This window comes from Myotis daubentonii, chromosome 11 (genome assembly GCF_963259705.1).
Source record: "Myotis daubentonii chromosome 11, mMyoDau2.1, whole genome shotgun sequence".
Lineage (NCBI taxonomy): Eukaryota > Metazoa > Chordata > Mammalia > Chiroptera > Vespertilionidae > Myotis > Myotis daubentonii.
Window position 1 is genome coordinate 1972319 of NC_081850.1, and position 15511 is coordinate 1987829.

General features: G+C 46.7%; 1 protein-coding gene across 3 annotated transcripts in view; it reads right to left on the bottom strand.

Annotated features, from left to right (window-relative positions):
- Positions 1–15511, bottom strand: part of IPPK (inositol-pentakisphosphate 2-kinase) — a 72572-nt gene that overhangs the window by 1209 nt on the left and 55852 nt on the right. Inside the window, exon 12 of one of the 3 annotated variants that reach the window (XM_059656279.1) lies at positions 2109–2188. In XM_059656279.1, coding sequence (XP_059512262.1) covers positions 2109–2188 — 80 coding nt within the window. Of the gene's footprint in view, positions 1–2108; positions 2189–5479; positions 5659–13480; positions 14483–15511 lie in introns of those variants that run through there. The other 2 variants (XM_059656281.1, XM_059656280.1) reach the window with 2 other exon arrangements.

The following is a 15511-nucleotide window of genomic DNA, read 5'->3' on the forward strand; positions in this document are numbered from 1 at the left end:
CTTGCGCCTACATGCACCCCGTCTGTCCGTGGTGTGCACAGCGCTCAAAGCTGCTGCTGTGAGACCTGCTAGTGCCCAGGTAAGAAAGGGTTAATGTGCAGAAAGATGAAAAACAGATTACTAGGATATCTGTGACATTCCCCCATCCCAGTGGTAGAAGCGAATGCTGGGCCAACTATTACGAAACCTAAGAAAGAGCAGGAAGATCTGGCCACTCAATAGCCAAGTGGATGATTACGTGCTGGGAGCAGACGCCCGCTCCTTTCTGCTTGCTCACAGCTGCCTGCGGGTTTATTCTCGACTCAGTCTGCAGTGTTTTGTGTTCTGTCTCTTAGTGCTTAGTTTTTCTAAATATCAGAAGTCACAGGCTGAATGCTCTGTGGACAATGACTTGTACTTGAAGACCCCGAGACTGAGTCTGAACTTTGTGCTCAGGCTGCTGTGGAGCACGCTCAGGGCACAGTCGGCAGCAAGGTGACTGGCACGGGCGTGAGACGAGTTCATGCGGCTGCAGGGAGACAGTCAGGAGCCGTGCTCTCCCCAGGCTGAACTACTAGCTAGAAATCATCAAAAAACAAGTCAACCTATGAACCAGGAGGTCCTGGGCTGCGGGCTCGATCCCCAGTAGGGAGCGTACAGGAGGCAGCCAATCGATTCTTTCTCATCACTGATGTTGCAATCTCTCCCTCTCTGAAATCAATAAATAGATATTTTAAATATATAAATATTAAAAAATGATAAAAGTAGCACCTTAAAAAAACCCTCAAACAAACAAAACACCCATTTCGAAAGTTCTGCCTGAGCAGGAAGCAGCGAGCAGGCTCCTATGCAGACAATGCTGATCGGCCTGAACTCTGACTCATTCTTACTTGAGACCCAGCTGACAGGACAGCGACCTGGGCTCCTGCGGGTTCTTAGCAAAACCTCCCCACCCCCCGCCTCCCCCGCAGAGCAGGGAACACGTCTGTACATCAAGGGCTTGCTTCCATCTCCTCCCCGGGTCTCAATCCCGAGCTCAGTGCAGCTGGGCCTGGACAGAACTACACAGTTTCAAGGACACCTCCATTTCTCCCTTTAGAACCAGCACCAAAATGAGGTGAGCCCATCACCAGCTGCTGGGAGCATGGGAGCAGGGCCGCCTCATGAAAACTCAGACCCTTTGTCGGCCAGAAGGTGCCCAGGAGTCCAGGGCATGGCTCCTGACACCTAACCCTGGCCACCCCGGGCTGAGACTGGTGCCCACGTTTCAGAACTTTCTGGACACGTGACCTGGCTCCTGTCCGTGCGTTTTTATGAGGGTAATTTCTGTTCCCCGACTGTACCCTTGCGTCAGGCAGGTGGGAGAACGTAGCATCTCTGTGGTTTCCTCTCATGCAGCACCAGCTAATCCAGCCAATGGAGTCCTCGTAGCTAAGCACTGTGGCCTCTTCTTTGGGGATAATGGTGGTTTTCAACCAAACACAACCATCTTTTTCTGTATTTCAGTTTTACCCTATAAATGTCCCTCCATGTTTCCTGACCAGCAAACGGACAGCTCAGTGCCTGTCCGGCAGCGGGCCTCCTGGGGGTGTTAGGTCAAAAGCAGAAAACCTGGCGGCAGCCAGTGCCAGATGCCCCGGCCAGAACGAGGATGTTCCGCAGACACTGGGGGCTGGCGCCCCGAGAGCAATGCCGACGACACCATCTGTGACTAAGAAGGTTCGCAGGTTGATCCTGAATTCCTAAAAGAGGCCGGGAGGAGGCAGGGTGACGACGGGGTCTCAGGACGATGCTACAGATGGAAGTAGACTGTGCCCAGCTTGCAGGTGTCACCTGACCGAGGCCAGACTACACCAGGGCAACAGCTCCTCAGGCCCCTGGCCGTGGCAGCAGCGGGCTTCTTTGAGAGAAAGGAATTTGCACACAGAATCCAAACTGCTTCTAAGTCCTTAGAGTATTTTCTTAGAAAATGGTATAATAACCTTCAGTTTAATAGAACAATCTTTTAAAATTATTCTCCATGCCTTTTTATAGCGAATTACAACCTTCTGTGATCTCTAAATGTGGGAAAACCCTCTTCTGAATCCACAAAATCCCGTCCGGCCAGAGCGTCAGGCCCGGGCCCTCACCTGGCGTCCTGCAGGCAGGGAGAGAGCGCGATCATGATGGAGCAGTCCTTCGCCGTCATGGCCACCCGGTACTGCTGCACCTGCGGGCAAGGAGAGGTCAGCTGGCACCTCCTCTGGGAGTCTGGGAAACAGCCCCGGAGCTTGGGGGAGCAAGCTGCAGGGGTGACTGGAGGAGTCGCAGCGTGAGGGTGCACCTTTTCTCCCCCTGAAATTTCAACAAGTTACCCAACTGTAAGTCAACCGAGAAACCCTGCTCCACACAGACACACGCCTGAGACCCGCCACCGAAACAGCTGCAGGTGGGCAGCCGGGAGGCACGGGGAGGCCAGAGGGGAGGAAAGCCCAGGTGGCCGGGCTGGGAGAGGGAGGAACAGAGAGCTGCTGGGGGTGGGGAAGGGCAGCCCAGCAGTGGGGTTTCAGACAAAGAAACAGAACCAGAGCCCTGCCGCGCTTGGACTCCACAAACTCGCCTCTCGTGGCCCTTGGCGCCGGGTCCAGGAGCATATGATCTGGAAGCCAAGAGCTACTGCAGTAGAACTGGTTTCCACCTGTGACTGCTTCCCAAGAGGGGTACTTGGGGGGGACCCCACGGAGGTCAGGGGTGGCCATTACAGTGAGGGCAAAACAAACCCTACCCCAACAGCAGAGCGGTACCATCTTAGGGAAGCCTCGCAGGCTCACCTCCGGGAGACCACAGAGGTAAAAAACCTTGCGATGCAGCGCCATCTGCTGGAAAAGAGTAGCAAGACCTCCGCAAACACCAAGGAGAACCACAGCAAGAGGGACCAGGAAGGAAGCGGCGGGCCCAGCCTGCCCTCGCCCCTCCAGCAGGGTGTGGACCCCGATTCCGAACCCGGGATTCGTCTTCAGCGAGGCAGCCACAGGCCTTAGAAGAAAGAGCGGTAGGTGGCCTCAGCGCCTGCCGCGCCGGCCACTGACATCCCTCCAACCTCAGGAGGGAGTGCAGCGTCCCCCGCGGGCAGCCTGGCAGCAGGACACGCCTCGGGCCCTCTCACCCCACAGGCTGTGCAGACCCCTGGCAGGATGCTGCAGACAGGGTCTCCAAGCTGCCCCACGGGAGGCAGGCTCGGGTCTTGGATGGATGCAGAGACAAGACCCGGCTGGGCGATGACAGGCCCTACGACACCAGCTGCAGCACACGTGGATGTGTGCGTACCGGCCAGGAACGCACCTGCGGGGCTGCCACGCAGACCACACGCACGAGGTGTGCAGGGTCTGACTTGTAAAGCCGCGTGTGCTCACATGTGTTAAAGACACAGAGATCCCCAGAGAGGGCTGCCTCCAGTGGACTTTGGGACATTCTGTCCCGTTTGAACTTTCCTGTATCATTTGAATGTTTAGTTTGAAGAGCTCTCACTTTTACAAAAATGAACTAGTTACAAAACATGAAGTGGGCTTTCCATGTTCTCACAGGCTGGTTTGTGGTGACAGACCTGTCCCGTTAGCCACTCCCCTGTCACTCACCCAGAGGACCCACCCTGAGAAACCGCCCCGGTCTGCCTGCCCAAGCCAGGCTGTGCGGCACGCAGGCCTACTGACTGCCGGTCCGGGCCTGCGGAAACCTAGAGTTTACAAGTAGAATGAAAAAGGAGCTCCTCTCCTGACACTATTCATTTTGCTAAGAAATGGGTATTTCACAAAGTACATAACAAATGACGTCCAAAGAATTCCTAAGAGATACGTATGAAAAACAAAGTACAAAATGTTTAGCATGTCCTGATCTGGAAGACATTAAACTCAGAAGCCATAAAAGACTAAAAGATTTGAATACCTAAAAATTAAAATCTTTTATATGATCTAGTCATAATGAATGTAAAAGACCCATGAAAGAATGGGAGAAAATATTTGCAACATATAACAGGAGATCAACATCAAGAATATAAAAAGTGCTAGTTCAATATGGAAAAAGAAAAGAACCCCAAAAAGATGGGGACCAAATAAACTGAAAAAGAAATATAGCCAAAAATACCTGAAAACTTGTTAAACCTTATTAATAATCAAGGAAATGCAAATTATAACAGTGAAACAGTTTTTACTCATCAGATGGACAAAAGTATACATATGTATGTATACTAGTATCTGACATAGAATGAGAGGGCTGGGCTTACCCTTCAAGTACTGCTGGACTGTAACTGGCGCCAACCGCTGAGGTCAACTAGAAAAAGCTGGACAAAATATCAAAAACATCTGTTTGAAAGGCCAGGGAGGGAGAGTGTGGGACCAGGGACACAAAGACATTTGGGTCTTTTCTGCCCAGGAAGGGGCGCACTGACAATTTGGGAAGATTGGCCAATGGGCACTTTTCACTGACCTCCAGGGCTCTGGGGACAATAAGCATGATGAACCCCCTCTTGGAGTTAGTTTCCAAAATGCTGCATCTTTTATCCTATCCAATAAAAGAGTAATATGCAAATTAACCAGCACTCCACAACAAAGATGATGGTGCCCACAACCAATAAGGAGAAAATATGCAAATTGAGGGTCACTTCATGATAAGGATGGTGGCGGCCGGGCCAAGATGCTTCTGTCGTTGCCACTACTACGATGCAGGCATTCCGCCCCGCCCGCGGAGGGCCTGTGGGCAGCACGCAGGCGCCCCCGCCGCTCTGGGCTGGTGGGAAGTGCACTCCAGGCTGGTGGGCAGCGTGCACAGGTGAGGAGTCTGGCCCCGGCTGCTCTGGGCTGGTGGGCAGTGCACGTGCATAGGTAAATTAGACTGCATTTGAGTGTGGGTGACAGTGTGCTGGGGGTCGTTTGCACACCAGGGGAGGAGGAGAGGATGTGCATGTGGAGAACCTCTGGGTGGGGGAGGCGGGCCGGCAGAGGGCGGCCTATACTCCCCACATGGCAGCAGCGGGAGCTGTGCGCGTGCCAAATGGAGCCTGTGGGCCGAGCTGAAGTAGGGCCTGCAGGCCATCAGTGCCGAGGAGTGGCTGCACAAGTCCCGCCTCCTGGCCCAGAAGGTGCACGATCGCAGGGACAGCCACCATAGCGGGCCAGATTGATGCCCTGCTGGCCGTGCCATGGGTGTTTGTGGATCTGCGAAGCCACAGGCCTCCGGTGCACACATCCTCTCCTCCCCTCTGGTGTGCGAACGTCCCCCAGTGCACTGTCACCCACGCGCACCTGCAAAAGTCCTGGACTATGGCGCGCTCAAGTTCCCCTCACCCCTCCGCCACACTTCCATCAAACCCAGCATGCCTACACCCCCACAGGACGTGCACACGTCCCCTCCGGCACGCTCATGTCCTTTGGAGAGACGGTGTTCTGGGTGCTCGGGGTGGGCGCCTGTGAAAGGATAGTGAGAGGGCGGAGTGGTGACGCCCTGTTCCCACGGAGGCCAGTGCAGCGACGAGATCGCCTCTGTGGGGCTAATGCAGGTGCTGAGGTGAGAGCAGGTGCAGACAGACACACCTGGTGGGTGCAGGGGGTCCTCGCTGAGGTGCCTTCAGTCAGCGTTCAAGATCGGGAACCCAGAGGAGGCGAAGAGGTCCGTCCTCTCAGTGACACGGCAGAAGAGTTGGGGTGACTGCAGAGGAGGAATGTGCACTTGGTGCCAGTGCCCATGAGTGAAGGCTGCCCTGACTGAGCCTTGTTCGCTTGGGGCCTAGTGCACTCCTGCTGGGCAGCGGGTGACAGGACGTGCTTTTCCGAGTTAGAGAGAAAACATTGATTCTCCTGCTGCCCATGAAGGTGGAAAGTGAAGTGGGGAGACATGTGGGGAGTGAGCGAGGTTCCCTGTCTAGGGGTTCCAAATCCGCATTGCTTCCTTTCATCGCCGACTAGAGATATAAAGGGTGTCCCCCCCAAAATATATACACACTTTGAGTACCTACTAATTCCAATGGGTTTAAGCATGAGAAGAAAGAAACAACAATGGAGCTGTCATCTGTTAAAAGTTTGGGCACAAACCGGCAATTGGACATTCCCTGAGGGGTCCTGGATTGGAGAGGGTGCAGGCCAGACTGAGGGGCCCCCTTCCCCCCGCCAGGCCTCTAGTATAGATCTCCTATATAATAAAGAGGGACCATGAAAACTGACCGTCACTCCACCACAAAGATGCCTCCCACAGCGGAGTGGGGGTTTTGGTAACACAAGATGGCTGCGCCCACAGCGGAGGCCGAGTTCCCATAACGAGCCTTAAGGAGCAACCAGCAGGGACCTGAGGCTGCGCCCTCTGCCTGGCGGAACTTGACAGGAGACCTCAAGGTGCGTGCCCCTGCCCCAGAGCTGGGCCAGGAGACCTGAGGCTGTGTCCCCCACCCAGTGGGGCTTGATAAGGGTGGGACCGGCCAAGTCTGGATCTAGTCCATGGTGGGGCTGGCCGGGTCTGGGTCTCATGCGATTTTGAGGCGCATGTGGATGGGCGGGGACTTCACTCTGGGTCCCGCGGTGCGCCCCAGACTCTGAAAGGAGGAAGATTTTCATATACATTTTACTAATTTTCTTTCATCTCTAACATTTCTATTATGGAGAAAGGGCAAATAGCAATATTAAAATATTTCCTCTAATTAATCCTTTTAATGTGCATGAATTTTGTGCACCGGGCCACTAGTGTGTGTGTGTGTGTGTGTGTGTGTGTGTGTATGTATATATATATATTTTAAGGTATTACAAATAGTAGTATATAGGTCTCTTTTTTCCCCCACATTGACCTCCCTCTGGCCTCCCCTACCCCTGGCACTTGCCCTCACCCCCCCCCCCCCCCACACACAAGTGTCTTACGTCTGTTGGTTGTGTTTATATGCATGCATACAAGTCCTTCATTTGATCTCTTACCCCCCGCATCCCCTACCTTCCTGCTGTATTTTGACACTCTGTTCGATGCTTCTTTGCCTCTATTTTTGTTCAACAGTTTATAATGTTCTTTATATTCCACAAATGAGTAAGATCATGAGGTATTTATCTTTCACTGACTGGCTTATTTCACTTAGCATAATGCTCTCCAGTTCCATCCATGCTACTGCAAATGGTAAGAATTCCTTCTTTTTTACAGCAGCATACTATTCCATTCTGTAGATGTACCACAGTTTTGTAATCCACTCATCTGCTGATGGACATGTAGGCTGTTTCCAGATCTTAGCTATTGTAAATTGTGCTGCTATGAACATAGGGGTGCATATATCCTTTCTGAATGGTGTTTCTGTTTTCTTGAGATATATTCCTAGAAGTGGTATTACTGGGTCAAATGGCAGTTCCACTTTTAATTTATTGAGGAAACGCCATACTGTTTTCCACAGTGGCTGCACCAGTCTGCACTCCCACCAGCAGTGAACGAGTGTTCCTGTTTTTCCACATCCTCTCCAGCACTTGTCATTTGTTGATGATAGCCAGTCTGACAGGTGTGAGATGGTACCTCACTGTCGTTTTGATTTGCATCTCTCGGATGATTAGTGACTTTGAGCATGTTTTCATATGTCTCTTGGCTTTCTGAATGTCCTCTTTTGAAAGGTGTCTATTTAGGTCCTTTGCCCATTTTTTGATTGGATTGTTTATCTTCCTTTTGTTAAGTTGTATGAGTTCCCTGTAAATGTTGGAGATCAAACCCTTATCGGAGATAACATTGGCAAATATGTTCTCCCATGCAGTGGGCTTTCTTGTTGTTTTGTTGATGTTCAGAAGCTTTTTATTTTGATGTAGTCCCATTTGTTTATTTTCTCTTTAGTTTCCATTGCCCTACGAGCTGTATCAGTAAAGATATTGCTACGACAAATGTCTGAGATTTTGCTGCCTATGGCTTCTTCTAAGATTTTTATGGTTTCCCATCTTATGTTTAAATCCTTTACCCATTTTGAGTTTATTTTTGTGGATGGTGTAAGTTGGTGGTCTAGTTTCATTTTTTTGCATGTATCTGTCCAATTTTCCCAACACCATTTATTGAAGAGACTGTCTTGTCTCCATTGTATGCTCTTGCCTCTTTTGTCAAATATTAATTGAGCATACTGGCTTGTGTTGATTTCTTGGTTCTCAGTTCTGTTCCACTGGTCTATATATCTGTTCTTGTACCAGTACCAGTACCAGGCAGTTTTGAGAACAGTGGCTTTGTAGTATAGCTTGATATCTGCTATTGTGATCCCTCCAACATTGTTCTCCTTTTTCAAGATTGCTGCAGCTATTTGGGGTCTTTTTTTTAATTCCAGATGAATTTTTGGAGAATTTCTTCTAGGTCTTTGAAGTATGCCATTAGTATTTTAATGGGGATTGCACTGAATTTATAGATTACTTTGGGTAGTATGGACATTTTAATGATGTTGATTCTACCAATCCATGAACATGGTATATCCTTCCATTTGTTCATGTCTTCCTCTATCTCTTTTTTTCAGCGTCCTGAAATTTTCTGAGTACAGGTTGTTTGTCTTCTTGGTTAAGTTTATTCCTAGGTATCTTAATTTTTTTTGGTGCAATGGTAAATGAGACTGCATTTAAAAAATATATATATTTGCCCTAACCGGTTTGGCACAGTGGATAGAGTATCAGCCTGCGGACTCAAGGGTCAAAGGTTCGATTCCGGTCAAGGGCATATACCTTGGTTGCGGGCACAGCCCCAGTAGGAGATGTGCAGGAGGCAGCTGAACAATGTTTCTCTCTCATCCATGTCTCTAACTCTCTATCCCTCTCCCTTCCTCTCTGTAAAAAATCAATAAAATATATTTTAAAAAAATAAAAATGTATATATTTTATTGATTATTTTTACAGAGAGGGAGGGAGGGATAGTTAGAAACATTAATGAGAGAGAAACATCGATCTGCTGCCTCCTGCACACCTGCTACTGGGGATATGCCCACAACCAAGGTATGTGCCCTTGACCAGAGTAGAACCTGGGACCTTTCAGTCTGCAGGCTGATGCTCTCTCCACTGAGCAAACTGATTAGGGCAGGGATTGCTTTTTAAATTTCTCTCTCTGTGAGTTCATTATTGGTGTATAGAAAAGCCATAGACTTCTGGGTGTTAATTTTGTATCCTGCTACATTGCTGAATTCGTTTATTAAGTCTAGTAGTTTTTTGATGTAGTCTTTAGGGTTTTCCCTATACAATATCATGTCATCCACGACATGATATTATTGTATATAGACAATATCATGTATTACTACTTCTTTTCCAATTTGGATGCCTTTTATTTCTTCTTCTTGTCTGATCACAGCGGCTAGTACTTCCAGTACTATGTCGAACATGAGTGGTGAGAGTGGGCATCCCTGTCTTCTTCCTGTTCTTAGGGGAAATGTTTTTAGTTTTTGCCCATTGAGTACAGTGTTGGCTGTGGGTTTGTCATATATGGCTTTTATTATGTTGAGGTATGATCCTTCTATTCCCACCTTGCTGAGAATTTTTAACAAGAAAGGGTGTTGGATTTTGTCAAATGCTTTTTCAGCATCAATGCATATGATTATGTGATTTTTATCTCCCAGTTTATGTGGTGTATCACATTTATTTTTATTAAATCTTTATTATTCAGATTATTACAGTTTTTCCTCTTTTCCCCCCCCATAGCTCCCCTCCACCCGGTTCCCACCCCACCCTCTGCCCTTATCCCCCATCCCCCACTGTCCTCATGTGTAGGTGTACGTTTTTTGTCCAGTCTCTTCCAGCACCCCCCACACTCCCCCCGCCGAGAATAGTTAGTACACTCCCTTTCTATGCCCCTAATTCTATTATATTCACCAGTTTATTCTGTTCATCAGATTATTTATTCACTTGATTTTTAGATTCACTTGTTGATAGATGTGTATTTGTTGTTCATAATTTGTATCTTTACCTTTTCTTCTTCTTCCTCTTCTTAAAGGATACCTTTCAGCATTTCATATAGTACTGGTTTGGTGGTGATGAACTCCTTTAGCTTTTTCTTATCTGTGAAGCTCTTTATCTGACCTTCAATTCTGAATGATAGCTTTGCTGGATAAAGTAATCTTGGTTGTAGGTTCTTGGTATTCATCACTTTGAATATTTCCTGCCATTCCCTTCTGGCCTGCAAAGTTTCTGTTGAAATGTCAGCTGGCAGTCATATGGGTGTTCCCTTGTAGGTAACTGACTTTTTTTCTCTTGCTGCTTTTGAGATTCTCTCTTTGTCTTTTGCTCTTGGCATTTTAATTATGATGTGTCTTGGTGTGGTCCTCTTTGGATTCCCTTTGTTTGTGACTCTCAGTGCTTCCTGGACTTGTAAGTCTATTTCTTTCACCAGGTAGGGGAAGTTTTCTGTCATTATTTCTTCAAATAGGTTTTCAATATCTTGCTCTCTCTCTTCTTCTGGCACCCCCATAATTAGGATGTTGGTACGTTTGAAGTTGTCCCAGAGGATCCTTACACTGTCTTCATAATTTTGGATTCTTTTTTCTTTTTGTTTTTCCGGTTGGGTGCTTTTTGCTTCTTCGTATTTCAAATCTTTGACTTGATTCTTGCGAGCCTCTAGTCTGCTGTTGGAACTCTGTATAATATTATTTATTTCAGTCAGTGTATGGTTAATTTCTAGTTGGTCCTTTTTCATAACCTTGAGGGTCTCACTAGATTTCTTGAGTGTCTCACTAAGTTTATTGGCGGTTTCTAGAAAATTCTTGAAAAACCTTAAAAGTGTGGTTTTGCATTCTATATCCAGTAGTTTACTTTCCTCCATTTCTGTCATTTGTGACCTGTTTCTTTGTCTCTGCATTTTTTATGCTTCCCTGTGTTGATAGAGTGGCTTTGTGTGCTAGGTGTCCTATAGGGCCCAGTGCCTCAGCCTCCCCAATTACCTGAGGTGGACACTCTTGGTGCACCCCTTTGGGGGCTTTGTGCACAGTTTTGTTGTAGTTAAGCCTTGATTGTTGTAGGTATCACTGGGGGGAATTGACCTCCAGGCCAATTGGCTGTGAGAATTAGCTGTGTCTGCAGTGGGAGAACTTCTGTGCTGGAGACACCTTTCTGGGGCAGGACATGCTTCAGTGGGGCTTTGGTGCTCACTGAGTCTGCCCCCTGAGTGTGTCCCTTATGGATCTGAGGAGTTGTAATCTGGATGGTCCCACTCTGACCACTGGGTACACTGGCTCTTGGATCTCTAAGGTGCTAATTTAGCCTCTTCCTGATGCTACCTAGCAGGAGCCCAGCTGTGAAGCAATGCAAGCTGCTGTGGGGCCTTGAGCCTTCTTTTGGAAGTTCTGGGTTTCTCTGACCCAGCTGCAGTTTGTTAGGTAATTTTCAGATTGCAGGCCTTTCATATGCAAAAGCCTCTGCGCACACCTTGGGTGGGACGGGGTCTCTGGGGATCAACAGAGCACAGCAAGCAGCTATGCCTGCTCCTCAGTCCTACCCTAAGAGGCCCCGCGTCTCAGTGTCCCGGTAATCACTGCAAGTACCTCTGAGAGGAAGCCGCCCTCGAGTTCCGACTGATGCCAGACAGTCCAGTTTCTCCTGTATGAGTCTGGGTCCCCAGAGACTCACCTGGAACTGGAGTTCAGAGCAGTCAGGAGCTTGAGACTCCCTCCTGATTGAAAAGACAACCATGTCCTCAGTTTCCAGCCCTTTCCACATGCACTGCGTCCTCAACTTCCAGCCCTTTCCACGTGTGCCTCCGTACCTCTGCACTTTACTTCCACACCACACCTTCTCTGAGTCTCAGTGTGCTTTTCTCTTTCCTTCTAGTTGTAGAATTTCCACTCAGCCAGCCTTCCTGTGGTTCTGGATGATGTCCGTTTTGTCTTTTGTATTTTTGAAGTTGTTGTGCGAGGCAGCAATTTCCGGTGTTTACCTATGCCACCATCTTGGTTTCTCTCTCCACATTTATTGGTTTGTGGATATTGTACCATCCTTGCATCCCTGGAATAAATCCCACTTGGTCATGGTGTATGATTTTTCTAATGTAATTCTGGATTCGATTTGCTAGAATTTTGTTGAGGATTTTGGAGTCATGTTCATGAGGGATATTGGCCTGTAATTCTCTTTGTATTATCTTTATCTGGTTTTGGGATTAGAGTAATGCAGGCTTCGTAGAAAAAGCTTGGAAGTGCTCCTTCCTCTTGAATTTTTTTTTCTTATTCCTCCTGGTTGAATTTTGGAAGTTTGTATTTTTCTAGGAATGTGTCCATTTCTTCTAGGTCAGTGGTTGGCAAACTGCGGCTTGCGAGCTACATGCAGCTCTTTGGCCCCTTGAGTGTGGCTCTTCCACAAAATACCATATGTGGGCACGCAAGTACAGTGCGATTGAAACTTCGTGGCCCATGCGCAGAAGTATTTTGTGGAAGAGCCACACTCAAGGGACCAAAGAGCTGCATGTGGCTCGCAAGCCGCAGTTTGCTGACCACTGTTTTAGGTTGACCAGCTTGTTGGAGTAGAGTTGCTCATAGTATTTTTTTTTTTACGATTCTTTGTATTTCTACGGGGTCTGATCTTATTTCACCTCTTTCATTTCTGATTTTCTTTATTTGAGTCCTCTCTCTTTGCTTCTTGGTGAACCTGGCTAGAGGTTCATCAATCTTGTTTGTCCTTTCCAAGAACCAGCTCTTGGTTTCATTGATCTTTTGTACTGTTTTTTTGGTCTCTGTGTCATTTATTTCCACTCTGATCTTTATTATTTCCTTCATTCTGCTTACACTGGACTTTTCTTGTTGCTCTCTTTCTAATTCTTCAAGTTGCAAAGTTAGATGGTTTATTACCAGTTTTTCTTGTTTTTTTTGTTTTTTTTTTTGAGGTAGGCTTGTAATGCTATGAACTTTCAGGATTGCTTTCACTGTGTCTCAAAGATTTTGGATTGTTGTGTTTTCATTGTCGTTTGTTTCCAGGATCTGTTTTATTTCTTCTTTGATCTCTTTGGTTACCCACTCATTGTTTAATAGTATGCTATTCAGCCTCCAAGTGTTTGAATTTTTCTGATTGTTTTTACTGTAGTTGATTTCTAATTTTATGCCATTGTGATCTGAGAGAATGCTTGATATTATTTCAATCCTCTTGAGTTTGGAGAGATTTTGCCTATGTACCAATATGTGGTCTATCTTTGACAAGGTCCCATGTGCACTTGAAAAGAATGTATATTCTGTAGTTTTGGGGTGGAATGTTCTAAAGATGTCAATTAAGTGCATCTGATCTAGTGAGTCATTTAGGATTGATGTTTCTTTGCTAATTTTTTGTCCAAAGGATTTATCCAGTGATGTTAATGGGTTATTAAAGTCTCCTACTATGATTATGTTGCTGTCAACCTCTCCCCTGATATCTTCCAGGAGTTTTTTTATGTATTTGGGTGCTCCCGCATTAGGTGCATATATGTTTACCAGAGTTATATCTTCTTGTTGTATCGATCCCTTTAGAATTATGAAGTGACCTTTCTTGTCTCTTGTCATGGCCTTTACTTTGAGGTCTATTTTGTCAGATATAAGAACTGCTACCCCAGCTTTTATTTTTCATTTCCATTTGCCTGGTAGATATTTTTCCATCACTTCACTTTCAGTCTGTGTGAGTCCCTTGTTCTGAGGTGGGTCTCCTGTAGACAGCATATATATGGGTCATGTTTTCTTACCCATTCAGTCACTCAATTTCTTTTGATTGGAACATTTAATCTATTTATGTTTAATGTTATTATCGATAGGTACTTGTTTGTAGCCATTTCTGTGCTTTAAGCCTGTGTCCTTCCTCCCTTTCTAGTTCTTCTTTTTACAGCATTTCCTTTAGCATTTCTTACATTGCTGGCTTGGTAGTGATAAACTCCCTTAGCCTTTTTTTGTCTGTGAAGCTCCTGATTTCCCCTTTAATTTTGATTGATAGTCTTGCTGGATAGAGTATTCTTGGATTCAGCCCTTTGCTTTGCATCACTTTGTATACTTCCTTCCATTCCCTTCTAGCTTGATGTGTTTCTGTTGAGAAATAATTTGACAATCTGATGGGGGATCCTTTGTAGGCAACTCTCTGTCTCTCTCTTGCAGCCTTCAAGATTCTCTCTGTCGTTAACATTTGCCATTGTAATTATGGCGTGTCTTGGTGTGAGTCTTTTGGGATTCATCTTGCTTGGGACTGTATTTGTATAACTTTTTTCTTCCCCATGTCAAGGAAGTTTTCTGTCATTATTTCTTCAAAGAGATTTTCTAATCCTTGCTGCTTTTCTTATCCTTCTGGCAACTCTATTATTATACATGTTACTTTGTTTTGTGTTGTCCCAAAGCTCCCTTAGGCTCTCTTCCTGCTTTTTAATTTTTTTCTCCAGTTGCTGTTCAGATTGGGCTTGTTTCACTAGCTTATCTTCTCACAAGACAAGACAACATGAATAAACACGCACAATAGCAGAGAGAAAAGCACATGGACTCTGGTTCTTGGAGGCCCGAGAGATGCACGCCTCTGCACAGGGAGAACTTCGAAGGAGCCCTGGAGCCTGTAAATGTGACCGTTTGGAAATTCCAGAACTAAAAACAATAAAAATCAGTATTAAGACTTTAACAGCTAATTCTAATAGCAGATTAGAGAAAACCGAAACTTCTAACTGAGAAGTGGTGTGTGCACAGATGTATGTGCACATGTATCCACATGGAGCATGGAATGGGAAACGTTGAGGAAGGGGCCTGAGACAGAAAGTTAAGAGAATCTGTTTAATGTACATGTAATTGGGATAAGAGAGGGAATGATAGAAACAAAATTTGGAAGAGTTGAAGCCAAAAATATTCCAAAACTGTGGAAAGACAGCAAGCCACAACTACAGAGGAGGAACCAAGATGTCAGCATAGGCCAATGCGGACCTCACCTACTCCCACAACTACATCAAAACTACAACTAAACCGAGGAGAAACCAAGATGGCGGCATAGGTAAACACCGGAAATTGCTGCCTCGCACAACCACTTCAAAAATACAACTAAAAGATAAAACAGACATCATCCAGAACCACAGGAAGGCTGGCTGAGCGGAAATTCTACAACTAAAAGGAAAGAGAAAAGCACACTGAGACGCAGAGGAGGTGTGGTGTGGAAGTAAAGTGCAGAGGTACGGAGGCGCATGTGGAGAGGGCTGGCGGCTGAGGACACGGTTGCCTTTTTCAAACGGGAGGGAGTCTCAAGCTCCCGACTGCTCTGAAGTCCAGTTCCTGGTGAGTCTCTGGGGACCCAGACTCATACGGGGAGAGGCTAGACCAGCCGTGGGCAAACTACGGCCTGCGGGCTGGATCCGGCCCGTTTGAAATGAATAAAACTAAAAAAAAAAAAAAAAAAAAAAAAGACCGTGCCCTTTTATGTAATGATGTTTACTTTGAATTTATATTAGTTCACACAAACACTCCATCCATGCGTTTGTCCCAGCCCTCCGGTCCAGTTTAAGAACCCATTGTGGCCCTCGAGTCAAAAAGTATGCCCACCCCTGGGCTAGACTGTCTGGCATTGGTCGGACCTCAAGGGCAGCTTTCTCTCAGAGGTGCTTGCAGCGATTACTGGGCAACTGAGAAGCG